This window comes from Hylobates moloch, unplaced genomic scaffold (genome assembly GCF_009828535.3).
Source record: "Hylobates moloch isolate HMO894 unplaced genomic scaffold, HMol_V3 SCAFFOLD_5, whole genome shotgun sequence".
Classification (NCBI taxonomy): Eukaryota; Metazoa; Chordata; class Mammalia; order Primates; family Hylobatidae; genus Hylobates; species Hylobates moloch.
Window position 1 is genome coordinate 68,505,417 of NW_026652280.1, and position 26,798 is coordinate 68,532,214.

General features: G+C 45.8%; 2 protein-coding genes across 2 annotated transcripts in view; one reads left to right on the plus strand and one right to left on the minus strand.

Annotated features, from left to right (window-relative positions):
• Window positions 1-7,485: 7,485 nt before the first annotated feature.
• Window positions 7,486-9,127, minus strand: LOC131383566 (basic proline-rich protein-like). The gene is made up of 2 exons (XM_058439692.1): window positions 8,626-9,127; window positions 7,486-7,568 (listed from the first exon to the last, which is right to left on the minus strand). Exons 1-2 carry the CDS (start codon window positions 9,125-9,127, stop codon window positions 7,486-7,488), a joined length of 585 nt encoding a protein of 194 aa, XP_058295675.1.
• The window catches only part of RAB31 (RAB31, member RAS oncogene family), a 163,316-nt gene continuing 145,478 nt past the window's right edge, over window positions 8,961-26,798 (plus strand). Inside the window, exon 1 of the mRNA XM_032152818.2 lies at window positions 8,961-9,164. Coding sequence (XP_032008709.1) covers window positions 9,126-9,164 — 39 coding nt within the window. The 5' untranslated portion in view covers window positions 8,961-9,125. The remainder of the gene's footprint in view (window positions 9,165-26,798) is intronic.

Here is a 26,798-nt window from a genome sequence, read left to right on the forward strand (position 1 = left end):
AAAAAAAAAAAAAAAAAAAAAAGACTTTCAACTGATTGGATAAGGCCCACCTACATTAGCAGAATACGCTGGTTTACTGCAAGTCCACTGATTTAAATGTTAGTCTCGTGTAAGCTATCTTCACAGAAGCATTTAGAATAATATTTGATGAAATATCAATGCCTAGCCAAGTTGATACATAAAAGTAACCATCACAGGCTGGGTGTGGTGGCTCATGCCAGTAATCCCAGCACTTTGGGAAGCCGAGGCAGGCAGATCACGAGGTCAAGTGATCGAAACCGTCCTGGCCAAAATGGTGAAACCCTGTCTCTACTAAAAAATACAAAAATTAGCTGGGCGTGGTGGCACGTGCCTGTAGTCCCAGCTACTTGGGAGGCTGAGGCAGGAGAATCCCTTGAACCTGGGAGGCGAAGGTTGCAGTGAGCCAAGATCGTGTCATTGCACTCTGGCCTGGGTGACGCAGCGAGACTGCATCTCAAAATATATATATATATAATTGTTGGGTTTACTGTTTACTCTTTAGGTAAGAACTGTAGGGCACGAAAAATAACCTAGTTGAGAGGGAAGAGTGTTTCACAGACGTGATCTCACATGTTCTACAAATATTTATTATTTTTACTCTTTGGGAGAAACTCCTCAGCCCTGCAGGGAAAATACCAAAATGTATTTTCTGAATCCCCTCTAGTCAACAGGGAGCAATAGGACCAGTGTGTGTGTGTGTGTGTGTGTGTGTGTGTGTGTGTGTGTGTGTGTGTGATTATACCAGCCAGCACTGACTCGCTCATCTTTGCAGCTGATTCTCTCTGTCGAGCTTTGATATTTTATTTCCCAGTCTGTTCAACATTTTTTTCCTGCATATCCCCAGTAAAGCTTCAAACTAAAAACTGAATGCATGGGATGGTAATTTACATGTTTACTGAAGTGCATGGGCTTGAATCCTGTCTGTGGCCCATCAAGGCAGACCTTTGCAGGGACTCTGCCTCAGTTTCAAGAAAAATGGCACCTTCCTTTAGGCAGGAGGACAGTGACATCATTGACATAAGAAGCCTGGCAGGGCCCATGGGTACCTGGTACCTAGCTAGTAATTAACACTGAATAAGTGTTGCTGTGGTTACTTGCATCATGCTCCCTTCCAGACGTTCACAGTCAAAAGAGAAGAGTACTCCTAGATAATCCTTAAACCTTCTGTTTAAGTTTCCTTTCTTCCCTTCCTTATCCTCTATGTGCAAATTTACATTTGGCAACCAGCAGAGAGCTTTCAGATTCCTTATCTCTCACACCCACCAGAACCTAATTTTGTTCATGGAGAGTAAAAAATAAAATAAATATTGCATTGGGGGAAAGATATGTGAAGGCACCCACGTGACAGAGAATGGCTGTAAGGATATGAACATATATAAAGTCAGAAAGTATGATTCTAAAAGAGCAGTTTATTATTGTTTGAGCAGCCTGACCGGGCCTTCTCCTTTCTGTTCCACTCTAACCAGCACGGAGCTTTAGGTTTTACAACTTTGATGAGTTGATAAGTGAAAAATTCTTTTTTTTTTTTTTTGGTGACAGAGTCTTGTTCTGTTGCTCAGGCTGGAGTGCAGTGATGCAATCTCAGCTCACTGCAGTCTCTGTCTCCCAGGTTCAAGCGATTCTCCTGCCTCAGCCTCCCGAGTAGCTGAGATTACAGGCATGCACTACCATGCCCGGCTAATTTTTGTGTTTTTAGTAGAGATGGGGTTTCACCATGTTGGCCAGGCTGGTCTCAAACTCCTGGCTTCAAGTGATCCACCCACCTTAGCCTCCCAAAGTGCTGGGATTACAGGTGAGAACCACTGCACCCAGCCCAAAATTATTTCTTGATGCTTTAATCTGTATGTTTACTTACTTGTGAAATTGAACACTTTCTTCACACATGCATTTCCTACTTGTGAACTCCCTGATTGCATCTGCTCATTTTTCCTAACGGATCTTGGTGGTTTTGTAAAAAATAATAATGATAAATAATAATCTATTAGTTCTTTCTATATTGATTACTAACTGAGTCATATTTATGCCAAATATTTTCCCAGATTGTAGTTTTAAAAATTGTGTTTATGATATTTCTTCCATAAAGCAAGTGTCAACTTTTTGGTGGTCAAACCTGTCAGTCTTTCTCCCTGTGATTTTTGAGAGTAAATCTGCATTTCCTTCTCCCCGCTTCCTCCCCCATTTAGGAGAAATGGAGCCAGGGACCCTCTATACTCAGCCTAACCACAGTAAACCCTCAGCTAATCTTTTTTTTTTTTTTTTGAGACGGAGTCTCATCTATCTCCCAGGCTGGAGTGCAATGGCGTGATTTTGGCTCACTGCAACCTCCGCCTCCTGAGTTCAAGCAATTCTCCTGCCTCAGCCTCCTGAGTAGCTGCGATTACAGGTGCCCGCCACCACGCCCAGCTAATTTTTGTATTTTTAGTAGAGATGGGGTTTCATCATGTTGCGCAGGCTGGTCTTGAACTCCTGACCTCAGGTGATCCACCCGCCTCTGCCTCCCAAAGTGCTGAGATTACAGGTGTGAGTCACCGCGCCTGGCCTGCCACTGGCTAATCTTGATGCCCCACTTTTGAACATCTGCTGACAGTAGAACCAGAGGAGGTTCCATAGCCTGAAACTCAGGAACCACATGTGGGCTAGGGGAAGAACTGTCTGGAGGAAGGCCAGCTTCCCACAAATCTTTACCCGAGGGAGGGTTCTGCCTTAAAGTCCTTAAAATGCCCTCTACCAGAGCTACTGAGGGTTGGTTCTTAGGGTAAGGTTCAGTTCAGTAGAAGAATATGACATCGGACACAAGTGTGCAGCACGGGGAAGGGTGGGGAGTCAGGAGACAGCCTCTTACAAAAGGGGCTGGGGCCCCACCAGGAGACTGGGAAACCAAGCCCTCTTTTCTTATTTCCTATTTTTGTTTCTTTTTTAGACCCAGTATGTCTTTCAGTAAGACAATGGTTATTTAGCTGAAGTTAGAATTTGCATATTTAAGCCTCCCATGTGAACTGAGTGTAAGATAGAGAATCATAAGTAATTTAGATGTGCATAGCTATGCATGAAGTAGTTACGCTGTTTTCTAAATCTGGAGTCTTTTTTACATTCAGAAAAACTGAGGAAGGAAGTGAGGATGTTTGGAAGTCAGCACTTCCTTTTTAATGGATAGTAACAACCCAAAACAGTTTTATGGGCTTAGGGAAGGGGACAAGGTGACAACAATTGCAGTTTACCTGAGACTGAAGTTTCCCAGAATGCGGGACAATCAGGGCTAAAACCTGGAAAGTCCCATGCAAACTGGGATGTTTTGTCATCTGGACTTGCTATTCACACACACACACAAAACGCATGTGTGTAACCCTCCCCCAAAATAATGCAACAGCCTTTGAATATCCATCTTTGACAGAGGATGGAACTACAGGTTGAAGAGACTCAGATACTTCCTTAAATTCACACAAACTGGGCATAAAGGAGCCTGCATGTAAACTTGGTTCCATCTGATGTCAGAGGGCCCTTTCTACCCTCCATGCTTGGGATTTATCGGTCAGGTCGGTGAACTCACTCTCTCACCCACCCACTCACCACATATTTTCAGAGTGCAGAATATGTGCTATGTGAAGGATTGGACTATGGATGATTCAGCACAGGCTCTGTTATATTGGTAATTGGGAAAGCCCATGAATAGCAAGGAGAATAATAGTTCAAGAATAATCTTAAATAAAATTTATGGGAGGACTGAACTCTTACACTAGGCCCAACGGACCAGACCAAACCAGAATGGAGTCACTCATGCTAGGTGCCAGGCTGTCCAATAGAACTTTAAAAAGGGCAGCTTTTCAAAAAAATAGGAGATGCACAGCAGCTAATCAGAAGGGGCCCAGTTTACCTGAGCAGGTTTGATAAGGAAGTCCCCCATGCTTTAACCCTACAAGGGAAGTAACTCTGAAATGCCAATCTGCCTTTCATTCCCTGTTTCTGCTTCTTCAGCCTTTCCTGCCTATAAAGCCAAATCCTTTGCCTAGCTCATTGGAGCACATTTTCTCAATTTTTGGATGGGATGCTGCCTGATTCATTAATCAGTAATAAAAGCCAATTAAATCTTTAACGTTGTTAAAATTTTGTTTTTTTTTAACAATAATAACCTCAGTAGAAATAAAATTTCCAAGAGTTCTAATGTAATTGGAGCCTTAAGGCAACTCAATTAACCATTAAATACTTAGTACAGTAGTTTCAGTACTCTTAGTACAGGTTAAGCATCCCTAATTTGAAATCCAAAATGCTCCAAAATTCAAAACTTTTTGACTGCTGACACAATGCTCAAAACAAATGCTCATTGGAGCATTTTGGATTTGGGATTTTTGGATTAGAGGTGCTCCACTGGTAAGTATAATGCAAATATTCCAAAATCGGAAAAATGCTCCTGGTCCCAAGCATTTTGGATGACGGATACTCAACTTGTATGCAGATATTCTTAGAGGCACTTCAGATTAGGAAGAGTCTGCATTAGGTTCTTCCTTATCTAGGGCAGTCTTGGGAATTCAAACAAAACACAGATCTATTTTCCCCCCATCACAAACACACACACTCACCTACCAGTTGACTAGGTTCAAACTCCAGCCATCTCGATCATCTTCTCCTTTACTTGGGGGTTGACTTCAGTTGAATTCAAGGTTTGGAGTCTCTGGAATTTATACTCATTTCTTGAATGAGAAGAGTTACAAAAATGAAGCAACTACACCAAGCCTCAGACATTTCACATCATACAATAGTCTCCTGTTTGAATGTTTGTCTCTTTCCTTTATAGCTCGATGTCAACGTGGGTCCTCTTCCTCCACTGGTCATTCTTCCAGTGTCTAGCAGAGTCGATGTCTGCTATTTGCCTAATGGGTGGGTAAACAGCTAAACACAGAAATCCCTGCGATATGAGAATTGTTGCCAACATCTAAAATTAAACCAATTTTTAGTTCGATAGCAAATAATATTAAGGTACAAAAAAGTGAAACACAACTCTTTTTAAGAAAAAGAAATCCTAAACTCCATGTATTACTCTGAGCAATTGCAGGAAAACTTACATGACTCACCAGAAGGAACAACCCAAGACAGTCTATGAAACGAAACTGGGGTTGTGGTGACTTTGATCTGCATCATTGTAGTTTAATTCCTCAGTTTTACAAGTAAGCAATGAAAATGAACAGGACTGACTGAATTACATGTTACTTAGGGCTTTCGGGAGGCGGTCACAGCTGAATCAATCCGTTTACCTTCCATGGGAGGTGTTAATATATACCTTATTGCTTATTTTCTTTTAACCCAACACTTTAGGCTCAGCCAGAGATCCAAGGGACGGTGGAGGTTGCTGGGCAGGAGTGTCAGTAAAGAGGCCAGTTAGATGCTGAGGATGGCTTAAGCTGCCCAGTGCTGGCTCTCAGGAATCTGGAAAATTTAAACATTATCACCTGACACCAATCCTTTGTGAGGTCCCAACAGAGCCTTCCTTGTCTTCAGTGAGAGCTGTCTACTTGTTCTGGAACACTTCTGAGCACTCCCATTTGAGGCAATGGAGACGATGAGGAGGCGAGCCCCCACCCTCCCCATCTCCCATCTAAGATGTCACCGCACTTTCCACATGAAGACATCTGGAGTTGCAAAGGAGGCTGTACAGTTTCTATCCGCTTATCTAATAGCCCCTCCACCGAGCAGCCACCTTCCTTGGGGTTCTCAGGGACACTCCCTTACCCACAGACAGGCTCCTTCAGTTTCCAGCCTCCCCTCGCCAGCTACTGTCTCCTTTTTCAAGTCTGTGGGTGAATTGTGGGGTCCACTCACCTCTGTTTTTCTAAATCCCTCAAATCCCTTTCCTACCCTGGTATGTCCAGGATTCATCTCCTTAAAATTTGTTTAAAGGGTGTGAGTTACAAATAAGGTTAGGTAGCACATGCTATTTAGAAAGTTTCAGAAAGAGAAGGAAAGAAGGAAGGAACGAGTTGTTACGTAAATGAGAAATACTAAAAGGCTGTTTAACTGATATTGCAGACACTATAGTTCCATAAAAAAGATAAATTATGAAAAACAAGGTTTGTAAACATTTTTATTTTTCCTTAATTGGACCTTGAGCAGACCAGATGACTCAGTACTGGTCTCCGGGGATCAGCCTGTGCTCCAGGGCGTTGTAACACATTTATATTGCTTATCCTATTTAACATTTTGAGTCATATTATTTTCACAGAATCTTATTTACTATAAACGTCTCTATAAATCTATATAGTATGCACATTTCATTTAATAACTAAGTAACATATACTATTGTACGCCATTAAATATACCCAGTGAAGACACCCTAACTTGCTTAATCATTCCTCAAATGTTAAGAGGTTAAGTTACAATTAATGCAACAATCCTCCCTTTACCTCCATGGAGATAACTTTTTTGTTATTGTTTCTCTAACCCATTTATTTGTTTCTTTGTCTGCATATGTGTTTATGTTCAAACAGGCACCTTTGTTTACTTTTTGCCTTTGTATGTTATTGTTCAAAAAAGGATTTCCTGAATCAAAAAACATGATCAGTTTTATGACCATTACTGGCTTTTTCTGTTGGAGACTTTATAGTAGCAGAGAAGTGGAGGTCTGAATTAGCACAATGACCATTTATGTTACAAAATTCTCATAAGAAAAACTTGCATGTTCTATTTCTTAATTTGATAAATTGTCAGTTATGTACCATTGATTTTTTATCCCTGCTGAAGTTACACCAGAACTCCATATTTGCAGAAAATTCCAGAGGAGTCAGGATGGGCCCTTAGTACAGTAATCATAGAGTGTAACAATAGAGAACATGGCACTTTTTTAAAAAGTCAAGAGCTGCCTCTGACCTGTCACTCTTAAAATATGTCTCCTAGCAGTCATCTTCCTGCCTTCCTGGGCTAAAGCTTTATAGGTTACCTTAGGGTGATCATGGGGACCTGGTTTTCATGACGCCATGTTTAAGTTCAGGGGTGACCTGGCTGGGGAGAGAGTATAAACCCATGAACACGAGTCAGTTGACAGACTAGGATTGCCACTTTGTAAAGAAGAGCCCAAGGCCTGATCAGAATGAGACACAAATGAGGTCACTTTTAATAGAACTAGCAGGGGGGAGAAGGACAAATAGACTGGGGTGATTCTAAGGGAGGGAAGGGCTGGATAGGGGACTCTTTTGGGAGAGCCTAGAAAGGACACAAGCTTCCCAGACACCCGGGCTAGTGGAGAAGAGAGCAGAGTGAGAGCAGTCATGAAAAAGAGTAAGGGAACACAAGAGAAATTCGGTTTGCCTATTTCTGTCTGGGCACAGTTCTGCCCTTAGCAATCTAAGGCAACTTCACAAAGCTCCACTCACTGCACAGGATGTAGAACACAGCGGAGGCTTCCACTCTGGTTTGACTGGCTTTTGGGAATCAAGCTGGAAAGCCAAAAGGACACGTTTCAGTGTGGAGATCCAAGACTTAGCAGGTGCCCTGAGGGCCGGCGACTGCCTTGGGGGAGGTGTCTTTGCAACTGCGCAGGGGTGGTTTTCTGATTAGCAAATCTGAGGGCAAGGAGATACTGTGATCAGGACTGTTTGATTCTGGGCAAGCCCCTTTTTACCCTGCCCACATAGAAGACTCTGCTTTGGATACAAAGTCAAGGACGGATACTGATACAATGGACCTGTAACTTGTCCATGGCTGCCTTTTGAACAAGTTAGTCCATTTGAGTAACCTCCACAAGCCTGCACCTCTAGGGCAAAGTTCCTGCTCTTCTGGGGAATTTCACTTCTGTGAATTGTCTGTTTTGGGGCCCATTTTGACTCCAGTTTTCCAGGACTTATCTCTTTGGAGGCCTTGATTTGGAATTTCCCATTGGATGGGGCTACTTGGGTACTGGGTAGCTTCAACCTGGCTTCTGTAAGAACAAAGCCAGATGATCACGGTGGGTGGTCTGCTAGGAGAATGGAAATGCCATTGATTAAAATTGGAAGGTTAGGAGAGAGGCCTGAGAGTTTGGGATAGGAGATGAAGTTTTAAAAAATCAGTTTTTAAAAAAACATTTCCCATCTGAAATGCCAGTGAATTGTTCAGATAGATTACATTGAAAAGGCTGACATTTCTGTAGCAGCAACGAATGAAGTCATCTGAGTGGATGAGGTGCTCTAGGCCATACATGGAGAAGAGAACACAGTTACCCAAGCCTCCCCTGAATGTGTGCGGCCACAGACTCTGCTCATTTCCCAGTTAGGAAGGATGCAGGGGTCTGCTGGGATCTCCAAGCTTCTACCTGTACTTCTGAGGACTGGGTTTCTGTCCACACAAGTTGCAGGATTTGCTCTACTGAGAAAGAGAGTTTTGTTCCAGAATGCAAATTTCCTGTTTCAGACACGGACAGCCAGTTTTGCTTCTAGAATCTGCTACATACAGAAAAATGAACTTGGCTGAGCTGAAGAGCCACACGTATGTTAAACGGAAGCTCGGGTATTAGGAACGTAGAGAAGGCAGGCCGAAAAGTTAGCCCCCTTCTCCTCACCCCTGTCCTCACAGAGGCCCCTTCAGTGGCCTTTTTCTGCTTGGGACCCAGAATATCGCTTGAGGATGGGACTACCCGCAGACCTCCACGCGCTGCCACGCAAAGGGCCTCGGCCGAGAGCATCCGATTTCCAGATGAGAATGGCATCTTCAGGGACCCGCTGGTAGTGGGGCCAGGTCTCCACAGGGCCGGTCCAGTCCTTCCTACCCACCGGGGCCCTGCGGCCAGGCGGGGCCGGGAGGGGCGGATGCCGGAGGGCGCTGGGGGAGGCCGACCTGCAGGGGGCTGGTCCGAGGGCGGAGGCAATCCGCCGGCGACGCCGCAGGTCCCGGGTGGCTGACGCCGTCCGGGGGCGTTCCTGGGAGCTGGGGGCCGGCGAGGCTGGACCCGACGCGCCCGGGAGGAGCCGGCCGGCGGCCACGTGACCCACCGCGGCGGGGCCGGCGGCCCAGAAATAGCAGCGGCGGCGGTTCCGCCCGCGGGCGGCGCGAGCGAGGGGCCGAGGCGGGAGACGCCGGCGGGGCGCGGGCGCGGCGGCCCCGGAGGATGCTGCTGAGCCCCGGCACTGCCCGGCCGCGAGCACATGATGGCGATACGGGAGCTCAAAGTGTGCCTTCTCGGGGTGAGTCCTGGCCGCCACCCGCCGGCTGACCCCGGCCCGCGCCGTCGCGCCCCTTCGCTCCCCTAGTCCCCGTGCGCTCAGTCCCCGTGATCCCCTCGCTCTCCGCACCCCTCTCGTAGCCCCCGTCCCCCTCGTCCGCGGGCCCCCTAGTTCCCCAGGTCCCTCTGGCTCCCCTAGTCCGTGCGCCCCTCGTTCTCCGCACCCCCTCTTGTTCCCCGCCTCCCCCGCGTCCGTGCGCCCCTCGGGTCCGCCCCTTCTCTCACCCTGCCGGGGTCCGGGTCCGAGCCTGCCCCGGGCTTTCTCCGCTCTTTCCTCCCGGCCCGCGAGTCCCCGGATCCGCGGCGGCCTCGCGGGGACCCCCGGCGTGGACGGGGCAGTGGCGGCGAGTCTGGGGCCCCGAGGGCTTTCTCCTCCGCCTTTGATAGTTTCCTTCCGGCAGAAAGTTTAAGTTGCTCAGCCAAGTCGCTGAGTGCTCTTTTGCCTCCTGGGGGCAATTGATTTATTCACTTAAAACAGAAAAATAAAACCAAAAGCGAACCCAGCCAAGGCGGTGAAAGCCGAGGGCGCGGCCGGGGTGGAAGGTGAGGCAGTGACCTGTGCGGAGCGCGCCCTGCAAACTTCCCTGCTGCGGATGAAAGAAGCAGCCTGGGAAAGTCCTCCCCACCACCACTCCCCTAAAGTGGGGCTTTCTCCGCCCGAAGAAGCCTTAAAGCAGCCAGAAACAAAGAAGCAGTCAACCCGTGCGGCCAGGGAACTGCAGACAGGGGATCCGGCGGGGACGCAGGGAACCTGGCGAACCGTCCCTGGGAATTCAGATAAACGTAGGGTCGCTTCCTTTCGGGGGCCCACATCACATTCCAGAATTCCTTCTTCTAAAAGAAGAGCTGGTTCTAAGGGCGTTTTCAGCAGCCTTTGGCATCTGGTGTACCCGCCCATGTCATTGGCAAAGCTGGTCTCATGAAAACCATTTACTAAAAAAGGGCAGCGAAAGGGCCGCATTCTTGTGCGAACTGATCTGTCAAGATGGGGGTACAAGAACTGTAGAAAGAGGAAATGATTTCGCTGAGGACTGAATTGTGCCAGCGTCTCTAGGCTTCCTCTAGGCTCGCCTGGAACCTCCGGCAGGCTCCCATCACCGGCTCCCATCACAGGCCTCTGCCAAAACCATCCCTTACCCTAACTCGATTGTCCGGTTGGCTTAGAATTCCAGAGGATATGCGAAGGCCCTGCCCTCCCTGGTAGCCCCTGGCACAGATCCCCACCTCCCCCGACTTGCTCAGCCACAGCCAGGATCTAGTCTGGTCTTTCTCTGCTGACCTTTTTGTGTGGCAGGAGTGGGTTTTCCTGTTCCCCAGGCCCTCTAATATTTCCAGACATAAATTCCAGGAATCCCATGCTTCCCTCTTGAGGGGCCATTTCAGCCTCAAGAAAGGCCTTCAGAGACTTAGAAGGAATGTCGTGTTCCAAGGAATGAAGAGGCAGCCTTGATGTGTGCTGTGTTTGTCAGGATTGGCCTTTGGAAAGGTGAAATAGGACATATTTTTGCCTTTTTTTCTTAAACTCTTTCTCTTGACTTTTACTGAGGTGGTCCAAGCCCTGCCCTATCACAGGACCCCTTATTTTCAATTTCAGTGTTTAGGGACATGTCTCTATATCCTCCTACCAGGACACTGATCAGGTGGCAAGAACCCTGTGTCAAGAGGCAGGAGACCTAGGCTCTCGTTCTTTCCCACCAACGAGCTGTGTCGTTTTAGCAAAGCAACTCAGTGGCCTCATCTATGAAATGGGCATAATAACATGTTCCCCCTTAAGGCAGAGGACTATACCAGATGATCTCTTAAGATACATGTTACCATTTCCTGCTAATCTATGGGTTCAGGGTGCCAATTAGCAAACCTGGGAGAGGAGGAAGCGGGAGGAAATCTCTTTACTTCTTTTATCTCCAAGAATGATACACACTCTTTGAGTGGCTTCCTGCAGACAGTGCCTTACCTTTGCCAGGTCTGTGTGTAGGAATTTGAACTTGGAGCTGGAAGAACCATGCCAAAGCAGAGAAAGAAGAGGTTTCTGGGCAGACAGAGGCTTTGAAACACCAATCGTGGCAGGTCACAGTGGCTCACACCTGTCATCCCAGCACTTTGGGAGGCTGAGGCGGGGGGATCATTTGAGATCAAGAGTTCAAGATCAGCCTGGCCAACATGGTGAAGCCCCATCTCTACTAAATACAAAAACGAGTTAGCTGGGCGGTAGCGGCGCATGCTTGTAATCCCAGCTACTCGGGAGGCTGAGGCAGGAGAATCGCTTGAGCCTGGGAGGTGGAGGTTGCAGTGAGCCGAAATCGCGCCACTGCACTCTAGTCCGGGCGACAGAGTGAGACTCTATCTCAAAAAAAAAAAGGAAAAGAAAAGAAACATCAATCATATCACACCACATCTGTGGCTTCCTTTTTTTTTTTTTGAGGGTGGCTGTAAGTTTCAGTTTTATTGAAATCAGAGGACATTTTATTTGAAAGGCCAGATGACCTTATTGTCCACACTGAGTAAGATCTGCCACATCCCCTTGTTTGGCTGGCTCTTTCCTGGGTGAGATGTGTGCCGCAGGCTGTGTTTCTACCTGCTCATCCAATTAGGCTGATTCTCTGGGTGGGATAACATTTGAGGGAGATCAAAACCATTTGACTGTCTTCGGTTTACTCTCTTCTCTCTGTCTCTCTCTTTTTTGTTTTGAGACAAGGTCACGTTCTGTCATCCAGGCTGGAGTGCAGTGGTGCCATCATAGCTCACTGCACCTTCCAACTCCTGGGCTCAGTAGATCCTTCTGCATCAGCCTAGGTTTATTATCTTGATTTGAGAGACCCTGTGGATCAGTCAGTGCTAAGTCCAAAAGTCCTTTAAAAAAATATATGTATATTTTTGAGATAGAGTCCCACTCTGTCACCCAGGCTGGAGTGCAATGGTGCCATCATGGCCCACTGCAGCCTCAACCTCCCAAGCTCAGGTGATCCTCCCACCTCAGCCTGCCAAGTAGCTGGGACCACAGGTGTGCACCACCCAGCCCAGCTAATACTTTTTATTATTTTTGTAGAGATGAGGTCTCCCTATGTTGCCCAGGCTCTTTCAACATTTTAACAGGAACCTTGGGCTCATTTGTGCTTTGCGTAGGGAGGTCTGTCTTTTCTAGGTGAAGTTTTGTGTGTGGCCGGCACTCAGCTTCTTGTTTTTTAGCCATGAGACACCTCCCTGAAGTCTTGGTATGATCAAGACCCTGACAGCCACACCTTCTTTCTCCCTGTTAGAATCACTTTCTGTTGGGTTTCCCTTATAAGGTGATAGATAACATAGACTTCATAACAAAATCTCACTCTCACTGGGAAGGCTGAGGGGTTGGTCTTTTTGTGCCTGGTCCTGTGCTCAGTGAGGACTTGGGGACATGCTTCCCATTTAAGGTATAGGTTGTTTTAGGGATGGGCAGTAGGCACTTTCAGCACAGGCTCCCTGCTGGTCACTCTTTGCTGTAGTTTCCTGCTCCATCCGTGGGGTCGGAGGTCTTACCTCCTGACATTAGGGTCATTTGCAGCAGGTGGGAGTGAAAGTGGGCCGGGTGCCAGGTCTTCTTTACCTGAACTTCTCCTGTATTCCTGGCACGTTAGGAATGTCCGAGCTTATTTCTTTTGGTGAATGCTCCCACATGGGATGGACAATGGCCTGTGGAACATTCTCTGAATGCCTTGTGTTCTTGGAAAACCAAGGACCGAAGAGCACTGGGTTTGTTTAGGTTACCTGTTATAAATTCTTGGCTCGAATTTCATGTGTGGACTTTCTTGGGTTTATTCCACATGGGGACAGCCCAGCAAGCCTTTGTGAACGCTGTTTCCTGGCCTGAGCCGAGTCACCTGTGGAAGTCAGCCGTGCGGGAGGGTGTGCTTGATGGGGGTAAGCACCCTGGGCAGGACCCCATGAGTTTCCTTCTCACCAGGAAAGTGTCATTCGTTCCACTTTGTGATCTGAACCGGTATTATGAAACATGAAGCTTAAAGGCAACACCCTTAAAAACAGCAAAGTATGTTAACAGCAACAACAAAAAAACCTAACAAAAACAACACTGAGGCAGCAGCTGCTTCAACCCCAAAGGTGGAAAGTTTCCCAGTATGCATTTTTAACACACATCACCACGTGGCAAGAAGCAGGAGGAAGGGAGAGAGTGGGGAGGAGGAGAAAGAGAAGGAGGGGACCTTTGTTTTGTTATTTCCTTGGGGTATTTGTGCGCGTGCACTTAAAAACTGCTTCCTGATGGAATCCCAGAGAGATTTATATTTGGACTTTGGTTGTCTTGACAACAATTTAGAATTCCTACCACTTCCTCAATAGCTGAGTGATCAGTTAAAAGAGCTGATGGCTTCCCTGCTTCTGGTAAGGAGCTTGTTGAAGCATCTTGTGGTCTTTGTTGGAATTTATATGGTGGCTCATCAAAGAGCAGTCAAATACCTGGGATTTGGTGAGACATCTGGGTAATGGGGACTTCACCTATGTCCAGGGCCTTCACATGGAAGGCCTCTTGTCTCCCCAGGGACACTAGGACGCAAGAGTAGGACAGATTTATACTCACAGTAAGGCAGATCATCAGAACTGTGCAACCTCATGAGTTGCTTTGAGCACTGTATGACAGAGTATCCAGTAAGGTGATAAGAATTTCTTAGTGTTATTGTGGAAGGAAGTAATGCATAGGATAGTGGGTTGGGCTCGGTAATGATCACATATGCTTTCCAAGTCTGAGATTCTAGTAACTTACTATTTTTTTCCCCCGAGACTGGTATTTCTTGGGGAAGGGGGATGGTGGGGAGGGTTGAGTGGCTAGCCACAGCATTTATTTCTTGGCACAACTGATTCTTCTATTAAATTGAACCATTTGTGGAAAGTATGTTCAGCATTGGTGACTCCGGGTACCTTTTATGTTACACGAAAATAAATATGATATAGTGGGCTATCTTCCCAGCAGTGCCTGGCATATGGTAACACTGTGTCTTATGCACCCATCCCAGGCTGATGGAATCCATCAGGGTCCCTTTGTTCCTCCTTTGTTCAGGGTCAACATTGCTGCTTTCATCCTCCCTCAGCTTTCAGAGCTCAGTGCATCTCTGGATTGTGTATCAGAATCATTTGAGGAGCATTTTCAAGCTTCTCATGGTCCCTTCCCCCATCCCTTATGTCTTAATTTGAGCTGCTGTCACAAAAATACCATAGGCTGGAGGGCTTAAACAATAGACATTTAATTCTCACAGTTCTGGAGGTTGGGAAGTCTAAGACCAAGGTGCTGGCAGATCTAGTGCCTCGTGAGGGCTCGATTTCTGGTTTGCAGACAGCTGCCTTCTTGCTGTAACTTCACATGACTGAGAGAGTACTCAGTCTCTTTCTTTTTTTATAAGGATGCCAACCCCATTCATGAAGGCTCTACCCTCACAACCTAAGCACCTCCCAAAGGCCCACCTCCTAATATCCTCACACTGGAGGTTAGGTTTCAAAATGTGAATTTTGTTGGAGGGACACAAACATTAATTCCATAGTACCTTGTCAATAGCGTTCAGGCATGTGGCCTCTACTTTTGCCCTGGCTCAATGACACTGTTTTAGTGAGTGTGATAGATCCCTTAGGTCTGCTCTAAGGCCATAGCCATGAGAAAATAGGAAACTTTACATTTTAAGATGCTAGGACAGTGGTCCCCAACTTTTTGGCACCAGGGATCAGTTTCATGGAAGACAATTTTTCCACAGATGGGAGCAGAAGGTGGGGGATGGTTTTTAGGATGAAACTGTTCCATGTCAGATCTTCAGGCATTAGTTAGATTCTCATAAGGGGCATGCAACCTAGATCCTTCACATGTGCAGTTCACAACAGGGTTTGCACTCCTGTGAGAATCTAATGCCACCACTGATTTGACAGGAGGCAGAGCTCAGCTGGTAATGCTCACTCACTGTTCACCTCCCGCTGTGCAACCTGGTTCCTAACAAGCCATGGGTCAGTACTGCCCCAGGGGTTGGGGACCTCTGTGCTAGAACGCAAAAGATTTTGGGTTCACTAATTGGAAAAGACCTTTAAAATTTAATTAAGCCTGGTAGATAACACTTATTTGGTGCTTGCATGCCTGTGCAGATTTTACACTTTCATTTATCTTAGTTTTTATCATTTAAGACATGTGTTTGAAAATGGAATAGGTATTCATTCATTCAGCCATTCACCATTTGTGGAGTGTTTCTTTTATGCTGGGAGCTGTGGGTGGCTGCATGTAGACAGGATGGCAGTGATTGCTGCCTTCCCAAGGACGCGAACGCACCAGCAGTGAGCTCTGTGGCACTGACTGGATTCTTATTATGGTGCTTACCATGGCCCACCATGCAGAACAGAAGTAGTGTGTTGTGATGATGAGAAATACTGACTATCATCCTGCTTAGTAGACTTGATGGCATGGGAGGGACAGAAAGTTCTTGCTCCAGGTCTGTCTTGGGTACCTGCTGTTGCACAGTGCTGTGCTAACTCTGCTAGAGACAGAAAGTAGGTCAGGCAGGGATCTGGTCCCTGCCTGGGATGGAGAGGCTTCTGGTTGGTTCCTGTGCCACAGGTGACAATTGAGCGTGCTCAGTGTCTTCAGAGCCCGGGGTGGAGGCGTCTGCCTCTTGTTTACCCGGGGATTGACGCTGGTCCTACAGCTTCCTCCTGCGGTAAGCTGCTGAGCTGTGGAGAGGAGAGTATGTCCTGAGGAGCCAGAGTAGTCTTTCCTGTTGCCTAACTTTGTCGGCAGAAATGAGGAAAAGAAAAGTGGAATTTTTATTTGAGACGGAGTCTTGTTCTGTCACCCAGGCTGGAATGCAGTGGTGTGATCATAACTCATTATAGCCTCGAACTCCTGGGCTCAAGTGATCCTCTTGCCTCAGCTTCCTGAGTAGCTGGGACTACAGGCGTGCCACCACACTTGGCTAATTTTCTTTCTGTCTTTTTTTTTTTTTTTTGGTAGAGATGGGGTCTTGCTGTGTTGTCCAGGCTAGTCTTGAATTCATGGGCTCAAGCAATCCTCCCGCCTCAGCCTTCCCAAAAATATTGGGATTACAGGTGCGAGTCACTTTGCCCAGCCAAAAAGTGGGCTTCTTTTTGTTTTTTGTTTTGTTTTGTTTTGTTTTGAGACAGGGTCTCACTCTGTCACCCAGGCTGGAGTGCAATGGTGCGATCACAGCTCACTGCAGCCTCAACCTCCCAGTCTCAAGTGATCCTCCTGCTTCCAAAAAGTGGGATTTAACATCAGGTCACCAAATGGGTTTTTCACTGTGGGATCTTTTGATGAGTGTTTTTCGAATACATTTCCTTGGTTTAGATGTCTCAGACCCGCTTGAATTCTCTAGAAGTCATGAATGTGGCTTCTGTTTGCACCATATTTAACCCAGAAGATATCTTAGGCTACTTTCAGTTCCCCTAGAGGTGCCTAGGAGATTTGAGTTATCCGAAAATTGAAGGGGCCTGCAGGACAGCAGACAGAACACAGAGAGGTCATTTCCCTTCTATTTTCTCTTCTTTGAACAGGATGCCACAGAGAGCTAGATGCCTATCAATGTATTTTGTTTGTTTGTTTTTTGAAGAAAAGGATACCTGCATTCTCCAGGACTACTCTCTGCCCTCATGGAATCACTTTCCTAACTAGGATCTGCAAATATAATGTGTAGCTCTGGGAGGGAAGGACAGAGGGAGAAAGTGGGAGAGAAGAAGAGAGAAAGAGGAAAAGAGAAGGAGAAAGAGAGACGCGCACGTACACATAAAAACACGCGCACGCACGGTATGTGGAGTATCACATAAAACTTGCCCTCTGCTGGCAAGGAAAAAGAGCAAGGTGTTCTTGTTTGTTCGTTTGTTTTTTTAAATAATCAGATTATTGGCCAGGGCATTTACATTTATGGCAAGGTTAATTAAGAAAGTTTTATTTATTTACTTTTTATTTATTTTATTTACTTTTTTTGAGACAGGGTCTTGCCCAGGCTGGAGTGCAGTGGTGCAATCACAGCTCACTGCAGCTTCGACCTCCTGGATTCAAGCAATCCTTCTACCTCAGCCTCCCGAGTAGCTGGGACTATAGGTGCCCACCACCACATTTGGATAATTTTTTTGGTATTTTTTGTAGAGACGGGGCTTGCCACATTGCCCAGGCTGGTCTTGAACTCCTGGGCTCCAGTGATACACCTGCCTCAGCCTCCCAAAGTGCTGGGATTAGAAAGTGTTTTTTAAAGTTCATCTCATGGCATCAATACTACATAGTTAATTTATACTTCATTTTAGCAGCTAAAATATTTTCCAAATTTTTTTGTTTGTTTGTTTGAGACGGAGTTTTGCTTTTGTTACCGAGGCTGGAGTGCAATGGTGTGATCTCGACTCAGTGCAACCTCTGCCTCCTGGGTTCAAGAAATTCTCTTGCGTCAACCTCCCAAGTAGCTGGGATTACAGGCATGCGCCACCATGCCTGGCTAATTTTGTATTTTTGGTAGAGATGGGGTTTCACTATGTTGGTCAGGCTGGTCTTGAACTCTTGACCTCAGGTGACCCACCTGCCTCGGCCTCCCAAAGTGCTGAGATTACAGGCATGAGCCACTGCAACCAGCCTTATTTTCTGAACTTTCATAATAAACTAATAAAGAGCTAATGTTTTAAATTATCAAGTAGTTTAGTCTTTTTGGGCTGTTACAGTAAAGCACCATAAACTGGGGGGCTGATAAACAACAGAAATGTATTTCCTGCAGTTCTGGAGGCTGAAAGTCCACCATCAGGGTGCCAATACGGGCAGGTTCTGGTTGCAGACTGAGTCTTCCCGTTGGGTAAGGGAGCTCCCTGGGGCCTCTTCCATAAGGGCACTAATCCCATTCACGAGAGCTCTAGCCTTCTGACCTAATCACCTTCCAAAGGCTCTACCTCCTAGTATTATCACTTTGGAGGTCAGGATTTCAACATACGAATTTTGGGGATCACAAATATTCAGACCATAACATAAAGTGATGCGTGCTAATTACAATTTGAAGGCCAGGCATGGTGACTGATGCCTGTAATCCCAGCACTTTGGGAAGCCAAGGATGGTGGATCACTTTAGGTCAGGAGTTCGAGACCAGCCTGGCCAACACGGTGAAACCCCCTGTCTGCTAAAAATACAAAAATTAGCTGAGCATGGTGGCGTGCACCTATAATCCCAGCTACTAGGGAGGCTGGAGCATGAGAATCGCTTGAACCTAGGAGGTGGAGGTTGCAGGGAGCCGAGATTGTGCCACTGTACTCCAGCCCGGGCGACAGAGCAAGACTCTGTCTCAAAAAAAAAAAAAAATATAAAAAAAAATTTCTTAGAGAGGTGGCCCTAAAATATAATTTTATTTATATATATATAAAAATAAAATTTGATCTATGAGGGAGGGGAAATGATCAAGTAGTGAAATGATACATGCTGATTGTAGTTTTAGACTGCAGAGGTGAGGAATACAGGATGATGGCTTTAATCCCATTTTTTAATAATGACACATCATTGTACTAGCTGGCAATATCCTATTTGTTCTCCTCTTTAGTTTGTTTGTAATCCCACAGCCAAAGAGAAGTCATCCTGCTTGCCCTCCTTTTCTGTAACACTCACCTCCTCATTTAACTTCTTTTTTTTCTGTCTTTTGTTTCACGTTCGGAGGAAGGCTTTATATTTTAGGACCAATGTCAACCTCAACATCCTGCCCTGTATTTCTTCTGTTATGTCGCTGCTTTTTTCTGCCCCTGCAGGATCATTTTCTTCCATCATTTTAATTTATTTTCTTATTCTCTCCACTTCACATGATGAGTCATCAGCCCGACCTCTTTGAAAGAGGCATCCAAGGCTTCGCTTTTACAGGAAAGTGTTTCTAACCCTGCTTTTCACTTGCTCCCACCCTTTTGGAGTGTGCCAAACTCCTTCCCGCCGTGCCACAGCAGGCACTCAGCAAGCTGCGGGGTACAGCAGGGCGCTGCCAGGGTTGCCATCAAGCCTGGCCAGACTCACCTTTTTTTTTAGATGGAGTCTTGCTCTGTCACCCAGGCTGGAGTGCAGTGGCACAATCTCAGCTCACTGCAACTTCTGCGTCCTGGGTTCAAACAATTCTCCTGCCTCAGCCTCGCAAGTAGTTGGAATTACAGGCATGCACCACCACGCCCAGCTAATTTTTCTATTTTTAGTAGAGATGGGGTTTCGCCATGTTGGCCAGGCTGGTCTCGAACTCCTGACTTCAAGTGATCCACCAGCCTTGACCTCCCAAAGTGCTAGGATTATAGGCATAAGCCACCACACCCAGCCTGAAATCTTTAGTTATCAGAGTTGTATTACATGGGTGCTATGCGGTAGTTTCTGTCCTTGAGGTTTACAGTCTAGCAATGTCCTTGGCCTGCTAGGGGGTACATGGGAAAAGTTAGGTAACAGCACCAGACATCTCAGTGGGATATCGCCAGATGCTTAGTTGCCAGATGTTCAGAAGGTGGAGTGTGGGGTGACCAGGGAGAGCGTGTGGTGTCTGCTAATGAACCAGAAGAAGGGCTGATGTCAGGTGAGGTGCGGAAGGGGCGTGTCTGGGAGCCAGTGGGAGTGGCTTCACTTACATGAGACATACACACACAGGGAGAAGGTTCCCCAAGACTTGGTGTCAGAGTGGTTACCTGCTGGTGCGGGGGGTAGATTTGGGCTTATAAGTAATTTGTTCTTTTTTTTTTTTTTTTCTTCTTTGTATTGGTTTATTTAGTGAGCATGTATTACTTTGTGTAATTACATTAAAACCTGCAAAATGTGTTGCAGGGGACAAGGAGATGCTTGACAGGGCGAGATCCATTTGGTTCTTACGGGAAATAAGTGGTACACTGGTAATGAAATTGGAAAGTAACTCTGGGTCCGATCATAAAGGGGCCTTGCAGTTTGAGTTTATAGCTTCGGTGAAATGACAGGTCTGGCATCAACAGGATGCAGATTTGGCTTATCAGGTAGTGCTGTGCTTTCACTTGTGCAGGCCGTTCTCTGGAGTCCATGGTCCATCACGGGAGGGCAGCCACCTCCTTTTGGGGAATGGTGACCTCTTTATGGGGTGATATTTGATCTTTTTCACCATTGTCTAATTTCCTGTTCCTCAAAATGGGGTCTAGGAAAGTTATGAGCCTGTTGATCTGTTCTTAAGGTTCTACAGGTTTTCCGTGTGTGGCATATCTGTTTTCTGCATGCTGTTATTTGGAAAATAAATAAAATTACATCCTGGATCTTCCAGGTCATCTTCCTGTCACAGAACTCTGTGTGACAACGTTAACATCATTAAAACTGGCTAAGAAGAAAATATTCGATGTAGAGTTAGTATAGAAATAATTGGGGTCGACTGGGGACAGTGGCTCACACCTGTAGTAATCACTGCACTTCGGGAGGCCAAGGCAGGCAGATCACTTGAGGTCAGGAGTTCCAGACCAGCCTGGCCAACATGGTGAAACCCTGTCTCTACCAAAAAATACAAAAAATTAGCTGAGTGTGGTGGTGCACGCCTGTAATCCCAGCTACTCAGGAGGCTGAGGCAGGAGAATTGTTTTAACATGGGTAGTGGAGGTTGCAGTGAGCTGAGATTGCGCCACTGCACTCCAACCTGGCTGACAGAGCGAGACTCCATCTCAAAAAAAAAAAAAAAAAAAGTAAAAGAAATAACTGGGGCCATGTGAAGACCATGTGATTCTGCAGCACATGCAGCAGGTGTTTACTGAGTGCCTGCTGTATATCAGGCAGTTTCTAGGGGTTGGGGGAATAGCAGGTAACAACGTGGACTGTCCCTGACCTCATGGAGCTGATATTCTAGTAGGGGTGACAGGTGGTGCACAAATACCGAGTGTGGCAGATGGTGAGGAGTGCTGTGGACAAAAGGAAAGTGAGGAAGGACCCTGGGTGTGCTGGTTGGGAGGAGTGTGGTTTCATGTAGGGGCTTGAGAAGGCATCTCTGAAAGGAGGCATCTGAGTGAAGATCAAAGAGACAGTACTCAGGGCAGCCATGTGGGCCACCAGGCAGATGGGTCTGTGAGGCTGGAGCAGGGTGGGCGTGCCTGGCGAGTCTGAGGAACAGCAGGCGAGCAGTGTGACTGGGGCAGCAAAGAGAAGGGAGGGAGAGGAGGGTGTAGAAAGGGGTTAGGTCAGGGAGGTTTGGGGCCAGATCAGGTGGGGTCTTGTGGGCCAGTGTAAGAACTTTGGCATTTCCTTGGAATCAAGTGGGAGAGCTTGTGAAGGTTTTCGTACAGAGCAAGGACATGATCTGACTTAGCTTTTGTGAGATCGTCCTGGCAGCTCTGTGAGGGCTGACCACAGGAGGATGCAGAAGGAACATGGGAGACAGGGGTGACTTCCAGAGTGTAGCAGCAAGGTGGTGCACATGATCCCATGTGAGCTGTGTTTTGAAGGTAGAGCTGACAAACGTTGCTGATGGAGTGTGTATGGAGCACCAGGGAATTAAACCATGACATGGTGCATGGTACCTTGGAATCCAGCCACAGTGGAGCAACACTGTCCATCATGTGAAACTAATGTCAAGTGGAATATCATTGGCTTTATAGTTTAATTTGTATTTAATCAGTGCATCTGTGTCTATTTTGTAGTTTCAGAACAGCACAGTTTATGTGTACCCTTATTATTTGTGTATATTTATACAGTGGAATAGTTAATGACTACCTCGGGGTCCATGAGATTGTTTTTCCCCTTATGAAAGCATGTAGAGTCTTAAAGGGCCCTGGTAAACTGCGATTAGCCAGGGACTGATGGAACCTATTTGTTCCCTTATGAAGTGTCACAGTATTGGCAGGACTCTGGACAAGGACAAAGAAGGCTGCGTTCCTGTGGCACCACCAGGTGGAAGGTGAAGGTACGTTCTCAGGTATGGCCAGTGTCTGCCGAGATGCTATTCCTCAGCTCTACAGTTTTACTACTTTTTCTGGTATGACACAACTAATAGACAACCTTGAAAATCCTAGCTACTCCCATGACTAGATGCAGATACTATTGAAACCTCAGAAGTCTGTGTTGCAAAATAAAGCAAAGAATACATTAGGCTTTGTTCATAAAAGCATTTTTTTTTTGAGACCAAGTCTCATTCTGCCACCCAGGCTGGAGTGCAGTGGTGTGGTCTTGGCTCACTGCAACCTCTGCCTCCCGGGTTCAAGCAATTCTCGTGCCTCATCCTCCCGAGTAGCTGGGATTACAGGCATGCGGCACCATGCCCGGCTAATTTTTGTGTTTTTAGTAGAGATGGGGTTTCTCCATGTTGGCCAGGCTGGTCTCAAACTCCTGACCTCAGGTGATCTCCCTGCCTCAGCCTCCCAAAGTGCTGGGATTACAGGCGTGAGCCACTGTGCCTGGCCCGTAAAAGCATTTTTATGAGCATGTGAATAATGAACTCAGTCATTTCAAGATCTTCCAAAACAATTCATTTGTTAGGGAATTGTTAGTAAATATGGCAAATAAAAATTTTTTTAAATACCTCTATTTAAAAAGATGAGTTATATATATTATTTTTCATAGATTAATCTTAGCAAGACAATTTTCTTAGTCCATTTTGTGTTTTGCAACAGAACACCCGTGACTGGGTAATATATAAAGAAATTGGCTCACGATTCTGGTGGCTGGAAAGTTCAGGATTGGGCAGCTGCCTCTGGTGAGGGCCTCAGGCTGCTTCCACTCATGGCAGAAAGTGGAAGCGAAGTGGGTGTGTGCAAAGAGATCACATGGTGAGAGAGGGTACAAGAGAGTAAAACCAAAGAAGCCAGACTCTTTTTACCAACCGATTGTTTCTGGAACTAATCCATTCCTGCTGGAGTCAGAACTCACCCACCCCAGTGGAAGGGCATTAGTGTATTCATAATGATCCTTCCCTATAACCCAAACACCACCCACTAGGCCCTCCTCCCGACACTATTACACTGGTGATCAAATTTCAACAAGAGTTTTGGTGGGGACAAACAGACTACATCTAAAGCATAGCAAAAACCCAGTGTGTAATATTGTATAATCAAAATATAAGTATTTAAAAAACATTATTGTTGAAATGATACTTCACATAATGTACTGATTTACACATGTTGCTACTGTTAATGAGAATTGCATGACTGGACACTTCACTTGCACCAGCGCTTTGCTTCTGACTTGTTAATCTTAATTGTTGTGTCACAAATAACCAGATGTGCACATTCTTATTTGTGCTTATGAACAAAGTAGTTACACTCTACTTGTGCCTTCTTCATATGCCCTTGGCTTCTTCCTTATTAAAAATATCCATGGGTGAAAGAAAAACAGTAACTGTAGACTCACAGGCACTATAATTATTTGTAATTGCTTCTGTTGTGAATCTTGGCAACATCAGGAATGGTTGAGAAGGATTGGTACATAGCCCTGGAACACACTCCTTTCTTTTAAGGAAGCGCTTCAGAATGCCTTTGATTAAGAAGGCAGATGAGCTTGTAATTGTTCTAGTGTTTGAAAAAGGTAATAACCCCATAATCCTAAGCACGTAGACTTGTACTGAGTATAACTCATGTGCCAGGGACTGTGCTCAGTGTTTGCTACCTATTGCCGCATAACAAACTACCCCAACCTCAGTGGCTCCAAATAACAACTTGTTAATATTTCTCACAGTTCTGTGGATTGACTGGGCTCAGATGAGCAGTTGTTAGTTATCTGAAGGCTTTGTCGCTTACCTGTCTGGTGAGCGGGCCGGGCAGGCTGGGTCAGTTGGGTGCTAATCAAGCATCTGTCTCCAAGTGGCCCCTCTACCTGGGTAGCTTGGGCTTCCTCATAGCATGGAGTCTCAGGGTGGCCAGTCTTGTCACATGGTGGCTGGCTGAGTTCACAGCAAGTGTTCCAGAGGAACACTTGGGGAGGTGGGTGCTAAAAGACTTCTTCTGACCTAGCCTCACAGATCCCAGAATGCCATTTCTACCACATTTTATTGATCAAGCATTTTACCAAGGTCAGCCCAAAAGCAAAGAGAGGAGAATTAGACTCCACCTCTTGATGGGAGCAATAGCAAGAATTTGTGGTGATCCTTAATCTACCCTACTGAATAAGTGCTTTACATAAATTATGACATTAATAGGCTTATAAGGGCAAGTTCTGTTCTCATCTTTATCTTGCTAATGAGGAGACTGCAGCGCAGGGATTTAAGTAACACGCTCAAGGACTGACTGCTAATAAATGATGCTTCGAGCAATAGAACTAGCTTTGTATGATTCTAAATCCAATGCACATAATGACTTAACTGTGCCACAACCAGTTATTATTGTTATTGTTATATGTTACAAATTATTTGTTCAAAACTGGCATGTAGTAGGGAGAGCACCACTGGTCTGATAGAATGGACTTTTTAAAAATAAGGGGTCTTGTATTAAAAACATAATTTAATAATTTTATTCAATAATTTGAACCAGGTTTGAAGCATTTCTGTGGAAGGAAACCATGCAAATTCCCACAGTGTTAGGGTCCTGGTCAGGTTCTTTGGAGTTACAGATAACTGTTTGTCATTTCTGGGAATGTATGAGATGTGCAGAGGCAAAGTCCAGTATCAGAGATGGTCTCACCTTGATGGCAGTAAAAGGCTCAAATGCATTTATAATAATACCAACAGCAGCAGCGACAACAACATATTTGTTTAGCACTTTACAGTTTACAGTGAACTGTCCTCATTTCATTTAGTCCTCAAATAACTCTATGTGGTTGGCTTTTTGTCTTCGATCAGCAGGTGTGAAGGACAGAGGCTTAGCCGTGGGAAATGTTTTTCTCAATGTCATAAAGGCCATGCGGGAAGTGGACCCTAAGCCAGGCAGTGTGATTGCTCCAGGGTTCCCAGCTCCAGAGTGCAGGAGGCAACCATTTCCAGTTCTTTTCTTCCTTTACCTTATCACAGGATACTTTTTAAGCACTATAAATTGGGTTCAGGAAATGTCAGTTTGTGAAATGTAATCAATCCAGAAGGCCAACCTGCTGGACTGCAGGGGCCTGTTAGATATCAGAGGTTCCCAGATCTGCTCTTACAGCTGTTGGGTCACTGTGCAAGCACTGCTGCCAGGGTGGCACAGTGGAGGGCAGATGAGCCCTGGCAGCAGGTGGACTGGGGCGTGTATTCGCTGTGGCAAATCATGTAATCTCTGGGGCTCGGTTTTCTCATTGCAAAATACTGACAGTTTGCGTAGATAACGCCTCCAACAGGGAACCTTGCCTGGCATGTCATATTCAAAATATTACCTTACTAGCCTCTTCTCCCGGACTGTTTTACATCCTCATAACTTTAAGGCTTAAGGGAGTTTAAGTAGATTCTTTCCACAAGAGGAGCTCTGGCTGAGCTGTTTTCTTTATATACTTTGCTACGGGGTCTGGCAAGTAAAAGGTGCTGAGTAATAGCTTTCAATTCACTAAATGAATACTGTAGAACATCATTATTTTCAGTCATTCGACTAAATTTATAACATACTCTAAATTTTTAAATTGAAGTGTAACATAGAAAGTGCACTAATCTTAAGTTTAATGCACGATGGACTTTCACAAATGGAACAGACCTATGTAAACACCTGGGTCAAGAAATAATATTACCAGCTGTCCAGAAGCCCACCCTGTTCCCCCTTCCAAGCATTACCTTAAAAAAAAAGTAACTAGTTGTCTTGACTTCTAACACTGTAACATTTGTTTTTGCTTGTTTTTAAATTGTAGCATATGCTTGCTGTAGGATCTTTGTTTTTTTAAGTACTTATACTAAGATGGCATTAATAGACATTCTTAGGACCCCCACCAAAGGGCTGGGGCAGAATGTGCTGCCACTGGGCCACAAGTGTGCAGAGACATGGATGCTGGCCTGGGGAGATGGGCTGGGTAGGCTTTGGCCCCTTGCCTTCTTCCAGCTGTAGCCATGTGTGCCCGTATGCCCTGGTGCTATGTAGCTAATAGCACTTTCTCTGTTTGCTGGGATGTGAATAAGGTTGGAAAGCAGTGTCTTCAGAGGCCTTGTAAAATCGATTAAAATGAGAAGCATATTACTTTTATTTTGTTTTGTTTTGTTTAGAGACAGGGTCTCTCTCTGTCGTCTAGGCAAGAGTGCAGTGGTGTGATCATAGCTCACTGCAGCCTCAAACTCCCAGGCTCACACGATCCTCCCACCTCAGTGTCCTGAGTAGCTGGGACCACAGGTCCTCCAGCATGCTTGGCTAATTTTTAAATTTTTTGTAGAGACAGTGTTCTCGCTATGTTGTCGAGACTGATCTCGAACTCCTGGCCTCAAGGGATCCTTTTGCCTTGGCCTCCCAAAGTGCTGGGATTATAGGCATGAACCAGTGTGTCCGGCCTGAGAAGCATGTTAATTGTGTATAATTAAGCCATTTTAAAGTGTTCAAGGGTGTTTGAAAACAGTTCTCTCAAATATTAAAAATGTCTTGTTTCCATTTTTTTTTTTTTTTCTTTTCTTTTATTTTTTTTTTTTAATTATACTTTAGGGTTTTAGGGTACATGTGCACAATGTGCAGGTTTGTTACATACGTATCCATGTGCCATGTTGATTTCCTGCACCCATTAACTCGTCATTTAGCATTAGGTGTATCTCCTAATGCTGTCCCTCCCCCC